The sequence below is a fragment of the Accipiter gentilis genome, chromosome 30 (genome assembly GCF_929443795.1).
Source record: "Accipiter gentilis chromosome 30, bAccGen1.1, whole genome shotgun sequence".
Classification (NCBI taxonomy): Eukaryota; Metazoa; Chordata; class Aves; order Accipitriformes; family Accipitridae; genus Astur; species Astur gentilis.
Genome location: NC_064909.1, coordinates 10,592,848 through 10,614,684, shown reverse-complemented (window position 1 = coordinate 10,614,684; position 21,837 = coordinate 10,592,848). Strand labels below are relative to the sequence as shown.

The 21,837-nt window shown below is 40.8% G+C and overlaps 2 protein-coding genes across 5 annotated transcripts in view; one reads left to right on the top strand and one right to left on the bottom strand.

Moving 5' to 3' along the window:
• The window catches only part of PTPN14 (protein tyrosine phosphatase non-receptor type 14), a 488,901-nt gene that overhangs the window by 71,529 nt on the left and 395,535 nt on the right, over positions 1–21,837 (top strand). Inside the window, exon 18 of one of the 2 annotated variants that reach the window (XR_007510092.1) lies at positions 369–1,106. Coding sequence is in view for 1 of the 2 variants with exons in the window: in XM_049833405.1 (XP_049689362.1) it covers positions 369–497 (129 nt within the window). In the remaining variant the exon portion in view is untranslated. Of the gene's footprint in view, positions 1–368; positions 8,334–21,837 lie in introns of those variants that run through there. The other variant, XM_049833405.1, reaches the window with a different exon arrangement.
• SMYD2 (SET and MYND domain containing 2) overlaps positions 8,565–21,837 on the bottom strand; it is a 30,469-nt gene continuing 17,196 nt past the window's right edge. For 2 of the 3 annotated variants that reach the window (XM_049833413.1, XM_049833415.1), the window contains 7 exons: positions 19,896–19,963; positions 17,997–18,099; positions 15,516–15,626; positions 13,645–13,765; positions 12,631–12,805; positions 11,089–11,197; positions 8,565–9,001 (listed from right to left, as the gene is read on the bottom strand). In XM_049833413.1, coding sequence (XP_049689370.1) covers positions 8,921–9,001; positions 11,089–11,197; positions 12,631–12,805; positions 13,645–13,765; positions 15,516–15,626; positions 17,997–18,099; positions 19,896–19,963 — 768 coding nt within the window. In that variant the 3' untranslated portion in view covers positions 8,565–8,920. The remainder of the gene's footprint in view (positions 9,002–11,088; positions 11,198–12,630; positions 12,806–13,644; positions 13,766–15,515; positions 15,627–17,996; positions 18,100–19,895; positions 19,964–21,837) is intronic. The other variant, XM_049833414.1, reaches the window with a different exon arrangement.

Here is a 21,837-nt window from a genome sequence, read left to right as displayed (position 1 = left end):
AGAAAAAACTCCAAAGAGAAGAAGCCCTTTATTACGTGTTCAGCTGATGATCTGCTGAGAGGTAATCAGTGGTACACAACTGAAAGACAAGTTTTGGTCATCTTCCCATTTACATCCATCCAGAAATTCCTGTAAGCTTTAGTGGGGAAAGCATCGGATGCACAGTAACCTGTATATACTACTGTAGTACTCCTTGAAATGAAAGTTGGTGGGGAAAAAAACTTGTAGTATTTCACTAGAGTTGGTTATAATTCATTACATTATATAACTACAATAGTTCCCTGTGTCAGATAACTGATATTTGAGAAAATGATTGTTTGATTTAATGAACCGGCATCCTTATGCTTTTTTTTCCCTTTCTTTTACAGAAAGTGGATGTTCCTGTGATGCTGAGACACCTGCGGGAGCAGAGAATGTTTATGATCCAGACCATAGCCCAGTACAAGTTTGTCTACCAAGTGCTCATCCAGTTCCTGCAAAACTCCAGACTTATTTAACCTTTTCAAACATCCCAGACTCAGCTTTGTGGATCTGGCCTCCACCTTACAGATGAACAAGGGGAACTGCTTTGACAACACTGTGTGCATATGTTGCACTTTTTAAAGTTGTCTTGAAAGTAAGGAATGATTGTTCTTTACTAAAGTCTCCCATGGATTATTTTATACAAGATATAATTTATTTTTTTCTTGAAATAACTTGTGAATTACTTTAATAACTTGTAAAACTTATAGTGACCCTCAAATTGAACCACATTTGACATGACTGGTCTGCATTGTAACATGTCCATAAGGAAAGCAATCCTTTGTAAAGGTAGTTTACTGGCTTTTATTTTGCTACACAGCTTCTGAAGTTGGCAGTGGGCTTTTTCTCACATAAGAACATTTTGGACCCAGACATGTGGTTTCCATGGTAAAAACAAGACCTGCTAGATGTCAGCTACAGCTCTGTACGAGTGGAAGCTGAGGGAACACGGTCCTGGGGCAGGGAGACCTGAGCCTCTGCACCTGCAGCAGGGCACATTACAGAGGGCTCAAACACAGGACGTTGTGAGGGCGGAGAGTTTTGGGTGCTAAATGGATCAAATTCCACAAGAATTACGGCTTTAGGTTAGTCCTGGAAAAAAGCAATATTGGATCTTTTAAATGAGGCCTTTGCTACCGTCTGCCATCCTTGAAGGGATTCATAAGGGTTGAAGCAGTGCAGGGTGAAGTGCAGTGACCCAGAGCAGGCCGAAGTCAGTGAGTGGGTCTTTCCAGGAACTGTGGTGGGTTGAACAGCAGAGGAATTTCAACTAAATGCAGCTGAAAAAAAAATCAAATCAAGCACCTTCTCATGGATTACACTGAAAGTTTTATTGCCTTGAGGCTCACCTCCTGTAGAAAAGGAATCTCATTTAAGTTAGGCATCTCCAGTTGCCTTAGTTTCACATGTGAACTATTGTCTTCAGCACTGTAATAATTTTATTTCTAGTCCTTTGAACTTTGTCAGAATGATCAATATGGTCTTTCCTCCATTTCTGAGATCTTCAAATAGTGACCCTTGAGAGCTGTAGCTCTAGCCTTGAGAGTCTGCCTTAATTCTTCCCCCATCACTGTCTTATGGTTTACGAACATATGGAGCGGTCTTCCTTTTGGTATCGGCAAACCTCACTTTGTTAGGGTGTTTTTTGTATTAAATTGCACAGATCATCCCTTTTCTCTGTCTGGTCACTTTGGATTTTGCCTCCTATTTATTATTACTGTTTTATCCTGGTAGTGTTCAGGGATTCCAGTTAGGATCAGGAGGATGTCGTATAAATACATAAAGGAGAAACAGTCCTTGCTTGAAGTTTACAATCAGAACAGAAAAGGGAAACAAACCTCCTCCACTGCATAACTAGGGAATTAGGGCACAGATTCTTAACTGGCTTACCCTAGGCCAGCAATGAAATCTATGACAGAGCTAAGAAAGAAAAATCCACGTGTCCTGTAAGTATCTCAGCAGTTAGAGCTGTCCTCCTCTCTCTTCCTCATCCTCTGTCCCTCAGCATTGGCTAGCTGTTTTGCAAAACTTTGTGCGTATCCCATTCTCCAAACTGTTTATTTCACTGGAGTAAATTGCGTTATGAATTACCTTACCGTGCACACACTGCAGCATTTACTTACAGTTATTTAGAAGTGATAGTAACTGCACTTTTAAAAAAATAAAAAAAAAAAAAAAAAAAAGCTTTAGCAAGTTGTGGTGTGACTCCTGCACTGTTATTTTTGGTGTAAGAGATGGAAAGTTCCTGCACTGAGGTTGCTCCCCTCCTCACGCTGACTCCTCTTTCCTGTTTCCGCACACTCTTACCCTCCTGCGGGCAGTCCCACCCTGCTTCCACTCGGCAGTCCTGTCGGATCGCTAGAGATCCTGTCGGATCAGGCTGGAGAAGGAGCCTTGGAGGTCTCTGGTCCCAGCCCTGCTCACCCCACGGTCATATCCAGTTTCAGAAATCTCCATGGGTGGAGATTTCGCGGCCTCTTGGGGCACGTGATGCAACACAGTTACTCTGTCGTGGTGAAATTATCTTTCTTGGTATCCCTTTCCCAGATAAATTTAATCTTTTAGTCCCACCATTCCTTTTCTGTTGCATCCCCACTTCCAAACCGCTGGTCAATGTACAAAGGCCGAAGCCTATAAGCACTCTCAACTTCAGCACTAAAGGGACCTACACACCTGCCTTTCCCTAAAATCAGTGGGAGCTTAAGCTAAGGCTCTGTACCGGAATGTTTCTTAAATGTATTTTAAACTGCGCTGTGCTGATTTGATAATCTGCAATACAGGCCTAATGAGGTGACGAGGATTCTGGTGGAGACTTCTAGCTACCAACAAATGGTGAGTTACTTAGCTGTAATATCTTGACTATGTTCCTTTTAGGGATCAGTTGAGTTTTCAGTCAACTTCAGTTTTTCTCTAATTTCTTCTGCAATGCCAACATATCTCTTGTTAAATTAGCAGCAACCATTTAAAGTCTTTTCAGCAGCATCTGCATGATAATTGCACAGAGATGCTTTATATCTGGGAAGCAAGCCAAGGAATAAACCTTGAAGCAAATTGTATTAAATTAGTTATCTCGTTATAACTTTTTGAATAATTTCCTAATGATGAATTAAGTTTGAACTCAGAGCTGTCAAGTCCCATTGCTCCACTTGGATGTGAGAAGTAGAAACTCAGGAGGGAAAAGAATCTCTTTCTATGTCTTATTATTCAGCTTTTCTTGGCTGAAACATATACTTCTGTTTCTACAGTGAGCACAGGAAAGTTATTGCATAAGAGAACATAAAGAGCTGTGTTGGGAAGGAAGAAAATTAAGCAAATGTTCTTTATGCAAAGATGCATCATAGGTGTCTTAGAAAAATATTAATTACAAAATGGCACCAAAAATCCTTTCCAAATTAAGTCAGTGCCTATTAATGAGCCAAATAAGTGGCCAGGTAGTAAACAGGCATTTCCAATTAACTCCTAACGTGGCTGGTACGGTAGGTAGAGGCCAATGTGACTCAGTTTTTCCCCTTTCATTGTCAAAGGATGGTAATTTTAAACTTTTTCCTTTCATCTGACTTCAATGTATTTTTTCCTACTAGATTTTATCTTGACTAGATCTGCTAATATCATAAGTGAAGTGGGCTGGTGCATGTCTTCAGAGGTTCCTTTCCACCCCAGCTTGCAACCAAACCTCAGCATGCCGATGTTTTATGATTGAAATATGATACAGTTTTGTAGGGGAAAAACTGAACCTTCTGACTTGGAACCTGTTGTAGTTTTATCAGACCAAAATTGCTTGGGCAGTATTTCCTAACCTTTAGGGAGTGACAGGAAAATGCATTTTGCATCCAATTTTATTAGTCATAGCAGAAATGAATGCATGAGACTTAAAGCAACAGTACTGTTTAGTTTCTGTCCCGCAGACTTTAACAGCAGAGTCCATAAGTAGAAAAGGAGGACAGTTTGGAGTTGCTATATGTTGTGTTGCATGGGGTTCTTTTAATATCAAAGCATGACAGTGGGTAAGTTCTACGAGACAAGTTTCATCCTTTTGGAGTAAAGTCTGGATGGAAAATCTCACAAAGATGCATCAATGGTCAATGAATGGAGCTGCACCTTAAAAAGTTTGACACAAGCAGTCTTCTGCCAAGGCACCTGCGTTGCAGTCTGGCACATTTAGCCTATGCTCCCTGACTCTTTCTAAGAGAGAATTTGGAGTGGATGAGTAAGCCTGACTTGGGAATCCATTGTGTAGGTTTTCCTTTTTGTGTACTCTTCATCTGTATGTAACGCCCTTTTTTTTTTTTTTTTTCTTTTTTCCCTTTAAACTCTTACCTCAATAATAGTATTGAGGTTGCTGGCATCAAATTGTTGGTTAAAGTTACGGTCTGAGCATTTCATGCCTAACATTGTCCCATCAGCGATGGGAGAGATGACAGCTGACTTCTGACACTGTTCAGTGCTGTGGGCATCCTGTTTCTGTCCTCCACGGGCTGCACTTGGAAGATGGTGGACATCAGCTGCTCAGGTCCTACTTGTTTAAGCTCCTCCACAGGCCTGCTTTGGCACCTCTTGGCTCTGATTACCTGAGGAAAGATGAAGCTTGTTCCCACAAACTTTCTCTTATATAGGTATATAGGGACCCTAAATGCTCAGCCTCACCAGGGATACCTTTTCCCTAACTAGTTTCAGCTGGCAGGAGACCCATCTGTGGGAACTTATTCAACCTACTGCTAATGCAGTCCTTTATAAAAAGTATATTGAAGGACATTTCTGTTCCACTTAAATCAGTTGCCTCAGCTACAAATATTATTAAATATTTACATGATTTCAAGAGCTTTTTTAAAAAAAAATTACTTTCTTTTAAACAGGCAGAAATGCAAGTGGCAAAACATAGGTTGGAAAAGAATCAGTAAGTCTCAGTGATTCAATAGAGATGGTCATTTTAAGCAAATACTTTATTTTTTGATCCGATACCTGCTGTGTCTGTGTAGCCCACAAGCAACTCTAAAATAGATGCTGATGGGCAATCTCATACTTGGCTATAGCACACAGACCTATGGGGAAAATTCAGCAGCTACTGACTGTGCTGCATTCTCAACAGCTGACTTCCCACCGGTCTCCTGGGAGGAGGTGACAACTGAATTAGCTGTTGTCAGTCTCGCTAACAGTTTGTCAGCTGTGTGCTCAGAAAGTGGAAGCATCAGTATGGCTGATACCTCCTCCTGTAGCAGCTCTCATGCATCACGGAGAGAGGTCAGAGTTAAATTTTGTTGCTTGTCTTTGTGGAAAAGAATGCTTTACAGCCAGAGAGCTAGGGTGGCACCCACTGCATGAACTAAAGGATGCATCATATTGAAGGAGCAAATACCAGAACTAACCTTGAAAGGGAAGCACTACATGAAAACATCATTTGGCCACCTCTCTACAAAAAAGGATATAAATGTGCTGATGTATAGTCCAAGTCATGTGGAGTTTGGAGATGGGTTTTAATGCCAACAAGAGAAAGGCTGCAAGTCCAAAATCCCAAAGGCAATTTTCTCCAGCTTGTTCTTAGCCTTCTAGAGAGGTTTTCTTGTAGAATCTGGTGCTATGGGAACTACAGATGCCATCCGAGTCTTTACAGAGGAGGATGATGTTATACATGCAGCTGCATGCAGCCTTGGCATGCAGGGGCTGTGATGTGAGGCAGGGAGCAGCTGGCTGCTTGGGTTGTTGGGCAAACAACAGAAGATGGGGGTCTTAAGCATAGATAAAGTATTGTTAGATTGTGAAACAAAACCTTTAGTGCACAGGTCAAAAATAGCAGTGTTTATAAAAATATTTAAAGTAAATAAATTTTGTGAGTGCTTTTAGAGTATCTTAGACTAACTTCTGTTGGTTCCTCTCACCCATTTTTTGGTTGGTGTTTGTTTGAAGTTTTGTTGCCTGTGCTTTATGTGCACCCTCACTGAGAGCTTCCCACACACTACAACAGCAGGACTTTGCCTTTGGAGGGTGAACTGGAAGTCAGCGGTAAAATAGCAGCTTTCACTGAAGAATCCCAGTGCTATTTAACAGCAAGGGAAAGACTAATACTTCAGCTGATCCCTGAAATGAATATAGTGCTTAATATGTTTACTCTTCTAAATCACCTGCGTAAGGACTCAGTGTTTTGGACACACAGCTCCAGATATTTCAGGGGCAGTGTTCCCTGATTAGGCAGGCAGGAACAGAAGAAGAAGGCTTCCCACAAACTAGTTCCATGGCAGGTTGGAGGTCACACCCTGTCTTGGACAGGGGCTGGTAGCTGACACTTAAGGAAGAAATATGAATGCATCTGGAAGAGGGTGCTCAGCCCCACTAGCACATCTGGCACCCCATCCTTTAGGGCCTTCCTGAGGCAAAAGTTCTATCCTGCTCACAGTGCTTAATAACTACTGATTGATCCATCTTCCATGAATCGCATTATCTTTTCTTTAGAACCCGTTTATTCCTCTGGCCTTTGCAATGTCCAGTGTTGGTGAGTTCCACAACTTAATTATACATTACATCTATAAGTACTTCCTTTTTGTGTGTGTTAAATAAAAGTATTTTCTTGCTGCTAGTTGGTCTTTAAAAGAAAACAATTCTTCAGTGCCAGAAACACTGTTAATAAGATGTTTATCCTGTTGAGATTGCTCCATATGGAAAATATGTTTTCCTCATTAGTAAAGTACCTTTCTTTGGCTATTTTACAAAGGAAAAAAGTTTACACATGCAGATGACTGTAATATTCCCATATGTAATTGTGTGGGACAGCTGTTAAATGAAATAACATGTTTAAGTAAGTTTTATGTCACTGGATTTTACTGTCCTGTTTTACTTCAGTATTTTGATGCTTCCTGTTTTATTTGCTCTGTAATTCTGTACATGACAGTTTAGCACAGAACAGTGATCTGAATCTCACAACCTCATTGTATGTACACATTTTGTAGAGAACTGAGACATCAGTTATATGCCCTTCCTGCCCCCCACTCCCTCCTGTTAGGGCTGAATGGCAGAACTATTCTATGCTATTGAAAGCCTTTAAAAAAGAAAAATCTATGCATGCTATTTTATATTCTAATGTATTATTCATATCAGTACATAAGCTTATGCTTGTCAGTTTTATCTTGTGTATAGAACTGATTACTTTTGACAGTATTTTTGCACTGTTTCTTTTCTTTCTCTTTATAAAAAGTTCTATTCAGCATTAATTGACAGCAATAATTTTTTACCCCTTTCACTGCCTTTGTGTAAATAGTTTCTTATATGCTTTTGCAAATATGAGAAAGTCTTCAGTCACTAAGGTTTTTTTGGTAAGGCTGTCCTTCATATTCACACTACACAATAAACCATTTTTTTTCAAGGAAAACTATGCTTGTGTTCTTTCCTTGTACCAAGTTAAGGTTTTGTATTTGCACCTACTGCGCTTGTTTTAGTTTCCCATGTTAAACTGATAGGCACAGCCAGAGCCACAGTGAGCTTTGAGGAACGTTCTATAAACAGTTATCCAAATTTCACAGAGGCAAGGCTCCTACTGGTGCTCATGCTAGGCTAATCTGATTCTTTAGTGTTCAAGTATAGTCTGGGCTCTGGACAGACTTTCTGAAATAAACATGCTGTTTCCCTGGGCAAGGGTTTACTTTACTTGACAACCTAAAGTTAGGATAAAAATAGTCAGCTGGTACCCTCTTCCTAGGCTTGGCTTTCTGGAATCATAAGGTCTGGTGCAGTTTTAGGTACTCCAGCAACAACTGCTGGCTAGAGAGCAACGAAAGCTTTCAGCAAAATGAGCTGACAAACCCTTGTACTCTAGCAGTTTTCAGAGCAGTGCTTACAAGAAAGAAAATATGATGAAGTTCTTAATGGTGATGTGTTCTCTTTCTCATCATACTTTATAAGCTGTGAAAGCAGTAAGGAATGGTCATGCAGTTTTACTGTGCAATATATTTCAACTTTGGTGCTGGAGGCGCACAGCCCTAGTCTCCCTCCTTTTCCTTCCCCATCCTTCAAGTAACCTCCTACCATTGATCTAAATGGAGAAAACAACCCTCCAAGAAAGTTAAGTAAGTCCTGGATTTTTTGCTCAGAAAATGTTCTTGTTCCTCTATTAAAAGTAATTACTAACATATTAATAGAATAGTTTTAATCCACTGGAGGCAAAGGTATGGCTATAAGGAAAAATGAGCTCCCCTCTGCAATAAATTCCCCTTAACTTGTAAAAGGGATTAAAAAAGCCAGAAGCTGCACTGTTCATGTCTTGTGCAAGCCTTTGAGCTCTGAGGTAGGTGGCAGTGTTCTCTGTACAAGACATGCTGAGGTCTAGGTCCTTAGCTGTGCTGGCTTTCCGGCACAATACACAAAATTCATCACCCCTATTTTCCCTTTCTCTCAGCTAAGCCACTGCAAACAAAAATGATTTGTGAAAGGAGGAATTGGATATTAAATCACAACAAAAAAGTACAGCTTTTGCTAATTATTTGTCAGATTAAATGAAACACCTTAGGTAAAAGTAGATGTCACTGAACTATTGCACCCATGTAAGTGTACAAGCCGAATCAAGAGGGGGTCAAGACCACTTTATTTACTTTACACAAATACACAGGAAAATACATGAAGAAAAAAATGATGATTTTTTGCACGAGCTGTCAAAAGCCATAACCTTTAAGAAACCACCAATGCTTCCTTAAAAAAAAAAAAAAAAAAAAAAAAAAAAAGAGAGAGAGAAAAAAAAGAAAAAGGCAAGTGTAGATGTGTGGAAACTAGGAACACTTTACAAGCCCTAAGTGTGTTTGTCATTCCAATTATAGGACAGAACTGTGTTCATACTCTACCACTTTTCAAAGCACTCCTGAAGGTTTCCATAGCAAGGCTTTTTAAATAAAGGTTTGAAGGATTGCATAGATTCAAAGGCTCAGTGGTCCTCTAATTCCTTTTTGATCTCTGAAATGTATGGATGATCTTTCCCGTGTGCTACTTCCATGATAGCAATTGCCTATGAAAAGAAAAAAATATTCACACAATTGATTCATATGTAACACCAGGCTATAAATACTCTCTTTAGAGGTTTGAAACAGTCTGACATCTCTAGCTACTTTTTGTCCCCTTGTAGTCATAAACCCAGTAGGAAATAAAATGAAATTCAAAACTAAAGTAATAAAGGTTTTACATTCAGAGAATACATCTTTCATCTTAAAGGATCCCAAAGCACCTTTCAAAATGATATTCCTGACAAAACTACTTTGAATGCAACCAGCTCCAGGACAGAAAACTGCAAGTGGGGTGGGTAATATTCTGGCAGAGGACTTCTTAACCAGTATCAGGCAGAGCTCTGTTCTTACCAATTTGTCCTTCAGCTGTCAGACTGATGAGCAGGCCTATTGCAGAAGTTACATTAAGGCATTTCAGGCTTGATTCTGTAAACCCTCCACCAGTTCCAGGGGCTACCAGTGCTTTACAAAGGAAGCAATTGCTTAGGCAACCACCGAAGCAAAAGCGAGATCTTGTCAGATTCAGACAGACACTGCTGTGCCTGACTCCCTGCTGTTTCACCTGCAGCCTGCTCTGGTCCCAAGAGTGAATGTTTGAGGCAGCCAAACCCACCGACTTGCACTTTCCTGGCACTATCCCCACTGCATTGCAAAGTGGGTGTAGAGGCAAGATTTCCATTTGAGAAAAGGACAGCAATGGCCTCAAACAGATGTAATAAAAGGCAGCAGTAGATAGGACTGAAAGAAGCAAGTTTGGAGTAAGTCCAAGAATACTTAAAGACCACAGCGCTAAGATACAGCAGGGAATTGCAGCATCCTAGCCATCAGAGCATTTAGCCATTTTCTCCTTGGGAAACTTTTATGGAATTATGCTCTTACATTTGTTAAGTCAGTACAACAAGAGCCTTTGGTTCCACCTCAGCAGCAGTGAGAAATGACTCTGTTCCCCCTCCTGCCCAAAAGAAGAAAGGAGGGCCTTCTGGACAAGCTGCTTGCAAACTGACAGAGAACAATGGTTTTGTTTTTCCACTAAATCCTAAACATCAGGGGCTGGGATAACTTTGGGCACTTCCTGTAGGCAGCTTTTGGAAGTGAGTCATTAGAAAATGTTTGTGTTAGGAAGCTAACTATGCCAACAAATCTACCTACAGTTTCCAACCTCCCATCCCATGTTCCTACTGGCACAGATCCCAGTTTTAGTCAAAGCTCTAACATGACAGCGAAAGAAAATGTATGCTAATTTTAAACCAGGTAACAGTTAAATTGTAAGGCATATATTCTTTCAGTATCTTTCACCATGGCTGGATGGCTCTTTTATTATTGCTGGCTAAAAACATGCCAGCATCTAAAAAGGAAGAAGAAAAAAAAATTAAAAAAAAAAAACAACCCATGACATTCCACACCAAGTCATTATATGCTACAGTAGTCACTGATGCTTAAGAAACTAAAATAAACTTTTGTCCAACAACAATAGGGGAATAAAGTCAAGAAACATGGTACGGACTAATAAAAAAAATAGAAGAATAAAAAAACTAAAGGAACAGACTAATAAAAAGGGGTGAAGAAAAAATGTAAAACCAAACGCTGTATTTGCCAATTTCAGCATTACCAGATGCATTGAATTCCCTTCAGCTATTTAAAAATCAACTGGTTCCAGAACAAATAACCACCAAAAGCATGCCTAGTTTAACTTGGATATAGAAATCACAGACTTCAATGAAACACTATGTGCCTTTTATAAGAGCCAAGCATTTTTTCTGTCCTTACCTAGCAAGTGAGGAGAAGCTAGAGTTCTGCTTCATTGAGGCTAGTACAGCTCTAGCTCAGTGAAGAATATACAGCAAATGTTTAAGCATAATGCTCATTCCAGCTGCTGCAGAAGTCCACCGTGAAAAGGTAAGACCCTTTGTATGTGAGAACAGACCTATACTGCATCTTTGGAAAAATCCTGAGCCAAAAATCCAGTAACAAAATATATTAACACATGGTGCATTTCCTACCAAGCCAGGCTTACTGACAGAGAAGCACTTAGTGTTTCAATGATCCTGTGTCTGAACTGGTATTATTAATGAAGAAACCAGGAAATAAATACCCTCTTCAGGGCTTTAACTCCAGCCGTTCTGTTCTCCAGTGCCATATACAGTCTCCCTAATTTCAGCCACATGGAGGCAACATTCAGCGAGTAGGAGGGATAATGTTTACTGCAAGAGAGAAATTCAGCTTATCACACCTGGCAGTTTCATAGCATTTTCCCAGCCCCTGTCCCCCTCTCAGGGGGCAACAAGCTGCCTCTCGTTGCCCCTGCCCATTCACCACTCATCCCCTCTGCCATGACTGCCAAGAGTCAGTGCCAATTGTCTGGGATGGGGACGCCTGTCAACTGGGAATTGAACTGAAACTACCATATGCCTCTGAACAGCTGTCAGATGGCAATGACTTTCTGCCACTAGTTTTAATCTAGCCAGCTACAGAAAGAGACTGCATTGTTATGAGTTTTTGGAGCTACCCTACACCCGCAGAAGTAACTCTGCCTTTTCCACAACAGTTGGTCTTTAACGGAAAGCGAGGGGCCCTCAGCAGCACGTACAGCACACATGCCATTCTGTACTTGCTCACACTGAGCTAGCAGAGTCTGGTTCAGCAGAGCTGACCTGGAATGCCAGGCTCAGAGCCAGAGGAGCTGGGCAAGTCCCAGGGAAGATAAATAGTACTGAGCCTCCAGGGGGGGAATGTTGGCTCCTTCTTTGTATCGCTGCTCTCTGCCAAGTGATCTGTGACTTTACGTTGGCATCTGCTCCAAAGGGAGAGCTTTACTTGCGCTCCCCCCAGCTGGCGAGAAAGTCATGTCTCAAGATGAGAATCTGCTTGGGAGATTCATGGCAGGATCAGATACAGCACGTAACTGGCTGGCTCTAACAAACAAGATCAGTACTGTAAAAACACAAAAAAATTTATCGGGGAGAGTACTGATTTCTTCCTGCAGAGGCTGCGTACCGCCCTGCCCCACGCGGGGTTTCGGCCTGCCCATTCTCCCACGCCTCCAGCTCTAGGGCAGTGGAGATCAGGGACATCAGGGCACCCACAGGCTCCAAGCGCAGGAGCTGAGCTCGGCTCCAGCTCCCTCTGCTGCTCAGCCCCAAGCCTGGACAAGGCCCTGCTCTCCTGCATCTGTGACCGCTGTGCTACTGCAGAGAGAAAGGACTGGGAGAGGGCAGGAGGTTGACAGCAACAGCAGGCTTTGCCTCCATTACCTTATACAAAATATTGACTGCAGATGCAATTTGAAGCTCTGCTTTAGTAAAGTATTAGGCTATTAAAAAGACCAGTATTTATCTAGCTAAGCAGAACTAGCACAGTACCCAAGATGGTACAAACTTATTTTGAGAAGTCAAAGCAAGGATTTCAGAGTGACCTTCTGCTATATATTGCAGACCACATTTTGACAGTAACAAAATCTGTCCCAGCATTTAAACATTCCTTTTTGAGTAGTGATGTCATGGGTAGCCTATTTATACAATATGTACTGAGAGAAGTGATCTCTGCCCAAACTTGTTGTAATTATTCCAATTACTGAATGAGAGCACTTAAAAAAGGGGAGGGAAAAAAGAAAAAAAAAAAAGTGTGTCATATTTACCTGTATGGCCTGATAATTTTTTGCCCATAACGTAGCGCACCTTCCCAGTCCTGCACATAGAGACAGACACCCATGGCCTGGTACATCATATGTAACATATAAACATTACTGTCTCCAAACACTGCACCCATCTTGTCCAGGCTGAGTTCACATATCTCCAGTAATTCACTAGGAGGTATGAAGAAGTCAAGGAACCGAATAAATAGATGGCCTCTCATGAGACAACTACCTGGTAATGTTGAAGAAGAATTGACTTTAACTTGTTCAGAATGGTTCTCAGAAGTCCTCCTTTCTCTCAAATGGCATCAAAGCATCTATGCTACAACCCCACAGCTACTCTGATACGTATTCTGTACTCAGAGGTATTCTGCTCATGAGATTATTCCCCCTCCTACTCAGATATCCTACAAAACTAAATCTCTAAATCTTCAGATCTAAAAAATGCAAAAAAAAAAAAAAAAAACCAAAAAAAAAGCAGCTTTCCTGAATCACCACTGTACCAACAATGTGTCAGAAGAAGGGGGAGTGAAATTCCCCACGCAACGGGTACTGAATCAGACATGAGATAGCCTGGTCTGCTTCTGGCCCAATCAATATTGCATTTTTGTCTGCACCGCACTACTGTTACAACAGGTAGGCTTGTGACCATCAACAATGGCTGCAGCCTCACATGCAGTCTCTCAAAACGGGGCAATATTACAGTACACTAACTCAAGCACACACCGATGCTCACTGTAGTCTGTGGCTTGTGTGGAGACAGCCATATGCTGCACACTTAGAAACTGAGAACCGCACAGGAAGGAACAAACACAGGATCTCACAATCCCACACCACCTGCAATGTTAAACTGCCCCTTGTCTCCAGGGACAACTCTTCAGACAAAAAGAGCACAGAGGTAAGTTTAACTTCTAATGGTCATAGTATTTCTCCTGCAGGTACTTCTGAAGCAATCCAGCAGGTAAGATTTTTAGGTCACCCACCAAGCTGGTAGAGTCAGGGTGAGACAAAGGATATATTTGTAGTGTTTGGCTCGCCTGAATTCCTCAATCACGTTCCTGGCGTATTTGATCATGTCCCGTACCATCTCTGCTGATGGAGGATCACTCAGCTTGCGAATTTCCAGTTTCTCTTTATCCTGAAGGAAACACAATGGACATTATAAATGCAGGTTCCAAGGCCTGCAAATAAAGGTGCACCTGCTACACAAAATTACTTTAATAAAAAGACACAGATGGGAACTTAAGCTCTTCAAAGAATGTAAAAACAAAGGTAGAATGTGCACCTGCAATTTTTCTTTAAAGCCTTGGCTGGCAATCCTAGAATCCTCTGCATCTTCCAGTTCATCTGCCATTCTCTACTTCCATGAAGTCCCTTTCTTTTGAAAGATCCAAAAGCTTTTCAATTTTGTGATGAAAGCAGTTTTACATAGGAAATTTCACTGCTTCTGAGAGATTAGGGATTAAAATATTTAGTTTTAAGGCTAGAAAAGCCCAAATACCTTAGGCCTAACACCAAGTGATAGCTCAGTGGAAAAGAAGATGATATTAAATACAGAAAAGGATCCTTCATATCTACAGACAAAACCACATTTCCACATATTTTGTTATTTCTGCTGGACAGCTCCACTTACTCTTATCTTTCTGTCTAACTTACTACTTCATGAAGAGTCAGCTGCAATCTGGAGACAATCTTTTGCTGTTTAAGCCTCCCATTGTTGTTAGATTTCTTTTTCCTTTATTATTTCATCTGCCAGCTGAGAGGGCTATAGGGGACTCTTTCCAGAGCTGAAGGAGGCTGAGTGACAGGTAGCATGTTGTTGGAAATCACACATGAAATCCTGGCTTCATTAAACTCAGTGGCAAACTTATCAAGGTAACTGTGGGGAAAAACACAACTACAGTATCAACAGAATGGCCTCAATCAAGAATATTGGGTACTATTTGAAAAAAAAAAATTACAAAAGATGACATCATTTAGAGGAAGAAGATGGTTGTCTGGTCAGTTTGGGAAGCAGCTCTTAAAAGGACACTTTTTGAAAAATGGAGGGAAAACGATCTGGAACTTAAGGATCAGATTATGCCAGCCAGACTGATCTTGGCTGGAATGACGGATGAGCCACACAAAGCTCAATTCTCCTAGGACCTCCAATGAAGGAGTCCAAATGGTTGCACAGGCACAGTTGTTTCCGTATCTGTTGGGTTTGGGTACCTCTTTCCCGCCCCCTGATCCTTAAGTGCTTTTCTTCAAAATACCTAACACCTTGTTTTAAGGAACACTGTCTGGATGTCTGACTTTTTCCTTTGAAGGGCACCAGGCAATGTCTAATGAACACAAATCTGGACTGCACATCGCAAGAGGCTGTGACCCAGGACCACCCTGTCCATGAGAACACTTATACAATGCCATTGCAGGAAAGCCCATTTGCAGATTCTGCTGGGCCTCCAAACCATCCAGCAATGTCATACAACGCCACCTAGAATTGACCAAGATGTCCCAACCAGGAACTGCAGCAGGATTCTGATCCCAGAATAGGACCCCAGAAATGCCCCAGGCAAGGTTCACTCACTGGGAGTTAGTAGAAAACATGCAGTTACAAAAAAAAGTTCTGAGCTAAATTCTTTTGGCCAGGTAGCATAGACACAGTATAATTACCTACTTTTAACAAGTTTTCATCTTTGTTTTGTAGCTCAACTTTAAATAGGCCTCTACTAGGAAATTTCCTGATGTGTCATGATTACAGTGGAAAGAATGAGTATCGGAAAGTCTCTTAGACAGAAAAAACAAATTACTTACTTTCCAAAATGCAATATTCTATCTGGTTTAATTGCATTTAAGGACATAAGTGCCTTGACAGTCAGGGGCATATTTCACACCAATTTTATTACCTTTTCTTTTGTAATGCACTCCCTGCAATCACAATTGAAGAAATATGAGTCTCTTAACCGGTCATTTCTGTCTTCTGTGGGATACAACAGGTCAATATAGCTGGTAAAAACCTACGTGGTTAAAAACACAGCAGTCAGTGAAAAACAGTGTAACTATACATATTTATCACTACTAGTTCTGGTATATGTAGTATGACGACTACATATTCATGCAGCTTGTGGATCCCTGCAGCCACATCACCTGCCTGTTCCCTCACATTCCAAGCCTCTCGGCAGCATCAGGAGTTGCCATTTGTGAAAGCAATCTGACAGAGGAGTGTTTCCTTTCCTATTCATTATGGAATTTCCCTCAAATATTAGCCTGGCTTAAACCCAGGACAGCAAGATTCAGGTGTGGATAAGGAAACTATCACAGCATAAATCTCAGGCTCCTGTCAGAGTACAAAGAGATGCCTACTTTTCAGAAGTAAAATAATGATTTCAGGTATCCAGCCTAGGATAAATTACAGTGGCCTGGTTTTTTGGAGGCTGGAATCTCAGATTTTTCTTTCTGAAAACCTACAAAAACTGGGGCAACAGCAGTCACTAGTAGCTTTAGAAACTTAGAACAAGACCTTTAGATCTCTGAGAAGAAAAGAGGCCCAGTGCTCCAGTTCTAGGAGAATGAATATCAGATTTACTTCAGCAGCAATATTTTAAAGCAAAGAAAACCTGCTTCTGAACATTTTAAAGGCCCTTCACATACACTATTCTTAAGTTTTCCTCTACTTCAATAGTCTTCAGAAAAGAACCCCTGCAACTAGCTTTAATGCTCTGTTTTTAAACTGACATCTCCCCTAAGAAACATGTCATATACACAGCACAGCTGACAATTTTGCAGACCAGGAACAGCTTTAGTTCCATTTCCTCATTTATAGTTATTTAAAATGTTTTGCTCAGTCTTTATGATTAAGGTTTCTTTCTTCTTTAAAGTAAACGGTACATATAACTTCATACAATACATGTTCTTCTTACTCTGTGTGATCTCACACTTTCCCTCACACTCCTCTCCTCCCTTCCGTATTTTCAAGGCATGCAAAATGCAGGAACCGCATTTACAGCAAAACCTTTAAAAATGTTGCGATGCAATGGCTACATTGAACCTGAAGATGGAGACACAGGCCGTAAAACCACACAGAACCCAAGCAAAACCATGGGCTCACCTTTATAAAATTCTTAAGCATCAGAAAGGCAAATGCACAAAAGCCATAAGGTCACGGAGAACCGATGCAGCTTCTAAGACACAACTCAATCAAAAGAGAAGATGCCAAGCAAGGTAAATACTCCACATCTCTACCTCTCACAGTAAGCCCTCCCCAAAAATGCTGAAAATGTCCAGGATCCCGCAGTAAAATTCCAAACCCAGGATGAGTTCTTGTCCATTACCACAATGCATTTGCAGTGACCGCTAACATCACAGACAAATCATCGTTAGTAAATGGCATTAAAAGAAGTTGCTCACCTGAGTCATTCACCCGTGGCTCCAGCAACTAAACTCACTTTGTTCACAATGGTGAACAGCTATAATCCACAAAAATAACCTCTCTCCCCTTCTTCAAAACTGGTATCACATGCTTCAGAAAGTGGTAGGAGTTATCAAAATCAAATCTGGACTTATTTTGATCAGCATTAACCTTCCCCGCCAAATCAACATTACAAATGAGCCACTAGAACTCTATGCAAACTCCATGCCCAGAGAGAATGTCCGTACCTTCATCCCCTGCAGATATTTGGACATCTTCCTCAACTTTAACATCTTTTTTCTTATTTTTTTTAAAGCAAAAAGCAGCTCTGCTGCTGAAGGCTCCCTGCCAAGTTCATTATTTTATTGAGAAAGTTTCAAGACAAACCAGAGCCTTGCTCAATTTCACAGAATTTTATCCATCGCTGTTCAGCTTCACTTCACCTAAAAACCTCACTCTTGCTCTTCTGTGACTTCCCAGCAAGCACCACTGAGGTGATATGACTGAGTCCCATGTTTTGTGGATGCTCTGTCCAAACAGAAGTCAGAGGACTTATCTGTACCCATTTACCTTGTTTATTCTGGCTTCAATTTCAATACATTACTATTATACTGGGAACTATTATAGCAGTAATAATTTGCTTTGATCTTGGAATTTCAAAGCACCAGCCAAACATCAGTAAACTCAGCCTTATTTTACAGATGGGTAAACTGAGACAGAGGCTGGCAGATACGCAGTGACTGCTGCAGGTGCCCTTCCCTTGTTTCAGCACGAAACAGGATACTGCTTCCAAGAATCACTTCAGTCCTCCACAGCCACCTCAACTTTTCCAAAGCAACATCTTACACTTCTCTGAGAAACAAGAGATCCTTCCTCCCTATTATTCAATTGTCATCTAATTGAAGCGAATCCTGAAAAGCAGAATGGATCCTACTTTTAGGATGCATGCATAGAGTACATTCAAACACAGTGCATTTACCTCTTCTCCAGGCTCAATCTCTTTAACAGCTCTGACTTCAGCCAAGGTCCCCTTGTAAGTTACAATCACATTTGGGCAACAGCTATGGTTCATCAATGCAACACTATAAAAGTAGAAAAGTAAAAGGCTTTCCCCACCACCACCAAAAGCAAGAGGCAAAAAGTTAAGCACCACTTCACAAAACAAGTAAGTCTGAAAGACTGAGTCAGTCCCTCTTTGTAAGCTGTTTTTTATTCTGAGGCTTAACATGAAGGTAACCTTGGGAAAATGTATTGTACTATTATTTATTCTAATGATATGGAGAATGGCTGTGCTAATCATAGAATCATTTAGGTTGGAGAAGACCTTTAAGATCAAGTCCAACACTAACCTAGCACTGCCAAGTCCATCACTAAACCACATCCCTAAGCACCACATCTACACGTTTTTTAAATATCTTCAGGGATGGTGACTCAACAAATCCTGTTATGGCAGGACTAGGCAAGTTATTATTTTCCCATTCTTACAGTGCTACAGGACAGCTGACAGGGGTGTTCATATAGCTTAACTATCAACTAACATCCTATTTAGGTACCTATGATAGACTATTTTCCTCAGAGGAGAAAGAAATAGAAACACATTTAACCTAAAGGAAACAAGCAAATACAGGGGAAAAAAAAGTCATTTGCTGCATCACAACTTAAGATGGGCATTAAAATTTTATCTGGCTTCTGTGCAAACGTGAACAGCCTCCACATTTGAAGCAGGAGGGAAGAGACCTCTCTCGTTATACACGCACACAACTTAGACAAAAACTTGGACTGCTAGAGAAAAGTACTCCCCCTTACTACCAAGCTTGGAGAAAGTGCAATTTACTGCTTATTTGCGATAAAATGTGTAATTTTAATTCTTTTTCTTCCAATCTAGCAAAATAATAATTGTTTCTTCAGTCTTTCTAGCTCACAGGCGTAACTGTTAAGTAGGAAAGATGAGGCTCTTGTATGCTGAGCATTCACAAAGAAAGGATGGTGTTAGGCATGTTTCCAGAACATCCTGGTTTAATACTCTCATCTCTCCACCATGACTCTGATCCTGGGCATTTCAAGGCCCTAGCAAAATCATGTCCTGCTTTAATTGGGCATCTTAAGTTTCAGATTACTTTAACATAGATAAGCTACTAGTAATCTATGCCTCACAGGGAAGTCAACCTAAGCAGACAGTGATAATACTTTCAGTACAGGGTTTGCAAAGAACAGGGGCAGAAAAATATCCTCCTTTGCTACAACATTAAGTGGGAAGGACAGACTTCAATGGAAGAAATGTTCTCAGTCTTAAAGAGAGCTGTGCTCCCCTGTCCACAAACTGCAGTTAACACTTAACATCTGCAGTATATTTGTAAAGCTAGGAAACTTGTACATATTTTTTCCACTATCACAGCAACACAAAGCATTGCAGTTTTTAAAACATCTGAGGAGGCTGAAAGAAGTTATGAAAGGGATTTACGGTTTGCCAAGGAACAAAGGTAGAAGGGATGTTGTTCAGAGAACACCAGGTGAAGGATTACACCCAGCCAGAACAGAAAGTTGTGAATAGAGCAAGTCACCTGCAATCCTTTTTATTTCTCTTTGATCATTACATGATGTCCCTGTCCAGAACCTGCTAGCAAAATAAGTAATTGTTTCCTATCAACCTGCACATAGCTCACAATCTAAGCTTCAAAACAAATTACAAGTGCAATTTTACCAAAATTACCAGATTTTTAAGAAAAACAGCTGCAAATCATTGGCCACATTTTATTAGCTAAAGATATTTAAAACAAGACAAACTAGGTGTTGAGATCTACTTCCATACATGTGCAAGAACCTTTATTTGTTTTTAAATAAGTTAATTTTATTCTTAAAAGTATTAAAATCAACCTACTCAGGAAATATGGCTGATCCCAAATGAGAGAGTTCTTCATCTTCAATTGTGAAGCCATTACAGTTAACCTAAGGAAAAAGAGAAAGAGACTAGATCAGCTTCTGGTCAGCTAAGTACTCCACGCTCACATCACATTCTCATACTTGAAAGTCAATTGCAGTGATTTGCTTACAATTTTCTTTCCACCTCACCAGTACTCACAGGGAGCTACACGACATCTCAAACAGTGAAGTGAGGGCAAAGTCCCTATCCAAAGGAATGTGCAGGACACTAAGGAACTGACAGTCCAACACTTGCACCTGCTCAGTACACAATATCTAGTGGATTGCTCCTTGGAAGGCCAACCAAGAGAAATGGGACTTGAAAAGAGTGCTAAAAAGTGTCAGACAAAGCAAGACCATTGCAAACGTGAAACGAAGCCTGACACTGACAGGGCAAACAGACAGGAGCAACGTGGGGATGAACAGCAGCAAACTCAGCCGGGCTGGGGCAGTACAGAGCTTTGATGGAGTGTATGTTACTGAGACCTACCACAATGACATCTGTCATCAAGGACTGTGTGTCAGCTAAGCTAAAGCACATATAAAGAACAACAAAGGCAGTGAGTAAGATCTGAACCTAATAAAGACACAGAATAGGAGGGGACAGAAAAAGGACAGAGTATGAGAAGAAATGTATTCCTAATTTAAACAGACACAGGATCAAGAGAGCTTGTTCACAAGTCTTTCTTATAGAATAGAGATTCAAGCAGGTTTTAAAACCTTCTCCCACTTTTATTCTCACTAAACTCAAGGGAATTTTACAGGAGGTTCAGCTTTGTTTCCTGTGGTTTGTGTGGTTGAAGTGACCAAAATGCACCTCAACCAAATACTTTATTCCAGTTTCACTAAGAGTCACATACATGCCGACACAAAGAGAACCCTCTCCACATTCGGTAACACCTCCCTGCAATCATCAAAATGTTCACAGAAGTGCCAGTAAAGCACTAAAACAACTACTACCACGTGGCCAAGTCCAGCTGAAGCTACAATGGGCACAGTAACAGTCCATCAAGTACAGTGCAAGTATTTGTTCTGGAAGGGTAAGGGTTGATGACAAATGCTACCAACAATTATATGCCCCCAAGCTGGAATGCAGCTTGGATTGGATTTTAGAAATACACAAATACTTCCCAAAGCCACTCCTCAGGTATGAACTGTTGAGGATGAGTTCACGATTAAGGAGAAGCGTCCTGTTTCTCTGATTCACTCGTCAGTATATTTGCTTGATCTTTATCCTGCTATTTTTAGCAAGGTGGCATCCAAAGGCTACCCTGTCTCTCAAGATGAGCATGCTACTGCACTAGCCAACGTATAAGCATACCTGAACCAAAACCAAAATGTAATTGCTGAATACAAAAACAGTAGAAGGGAAAGATTATATCAACAGCAACTAAAAACATAAGGATAGAAATGCTGACATGAAGAATAGCTTGATGGCTCTGAATCACAGGGAAATATTTAAAAATATGTAGTAAGTTATCATCAACTCCCCTCCACTAAGCCAGAGACAACCCACTTCTTGAATGCATCATACCAGAAATGACAGAAGAGGAAGAATTAGAAGGGATAAGATACCACTGGTTTCACCAGATGAATTCATGACTAAAAAAGGCAATGTGGAGGGCATAAAGAGAGAACAGCAAAAAAAACTAGAGTTTGAGGTTGTTCCCAATGGTAGAAAAGAGAACATGCAAAGGGAGGCACAAAATTATGCAAGGTCCTCAAGGAAAGGATGAGATGCTGGAACTTGAGACAAAAGAGAAACTGTTTGAAGAATATGACAAGGTGAGACTGAGGAGGAAGAGCACCAGTCTCAAGAGCTATGTTCCACAGGGACAAAAGAGAGTAGAATGATACCAACAGCTGGGGAAGAGAGCAGTGAAAGGCAGGGATGGTTTGAA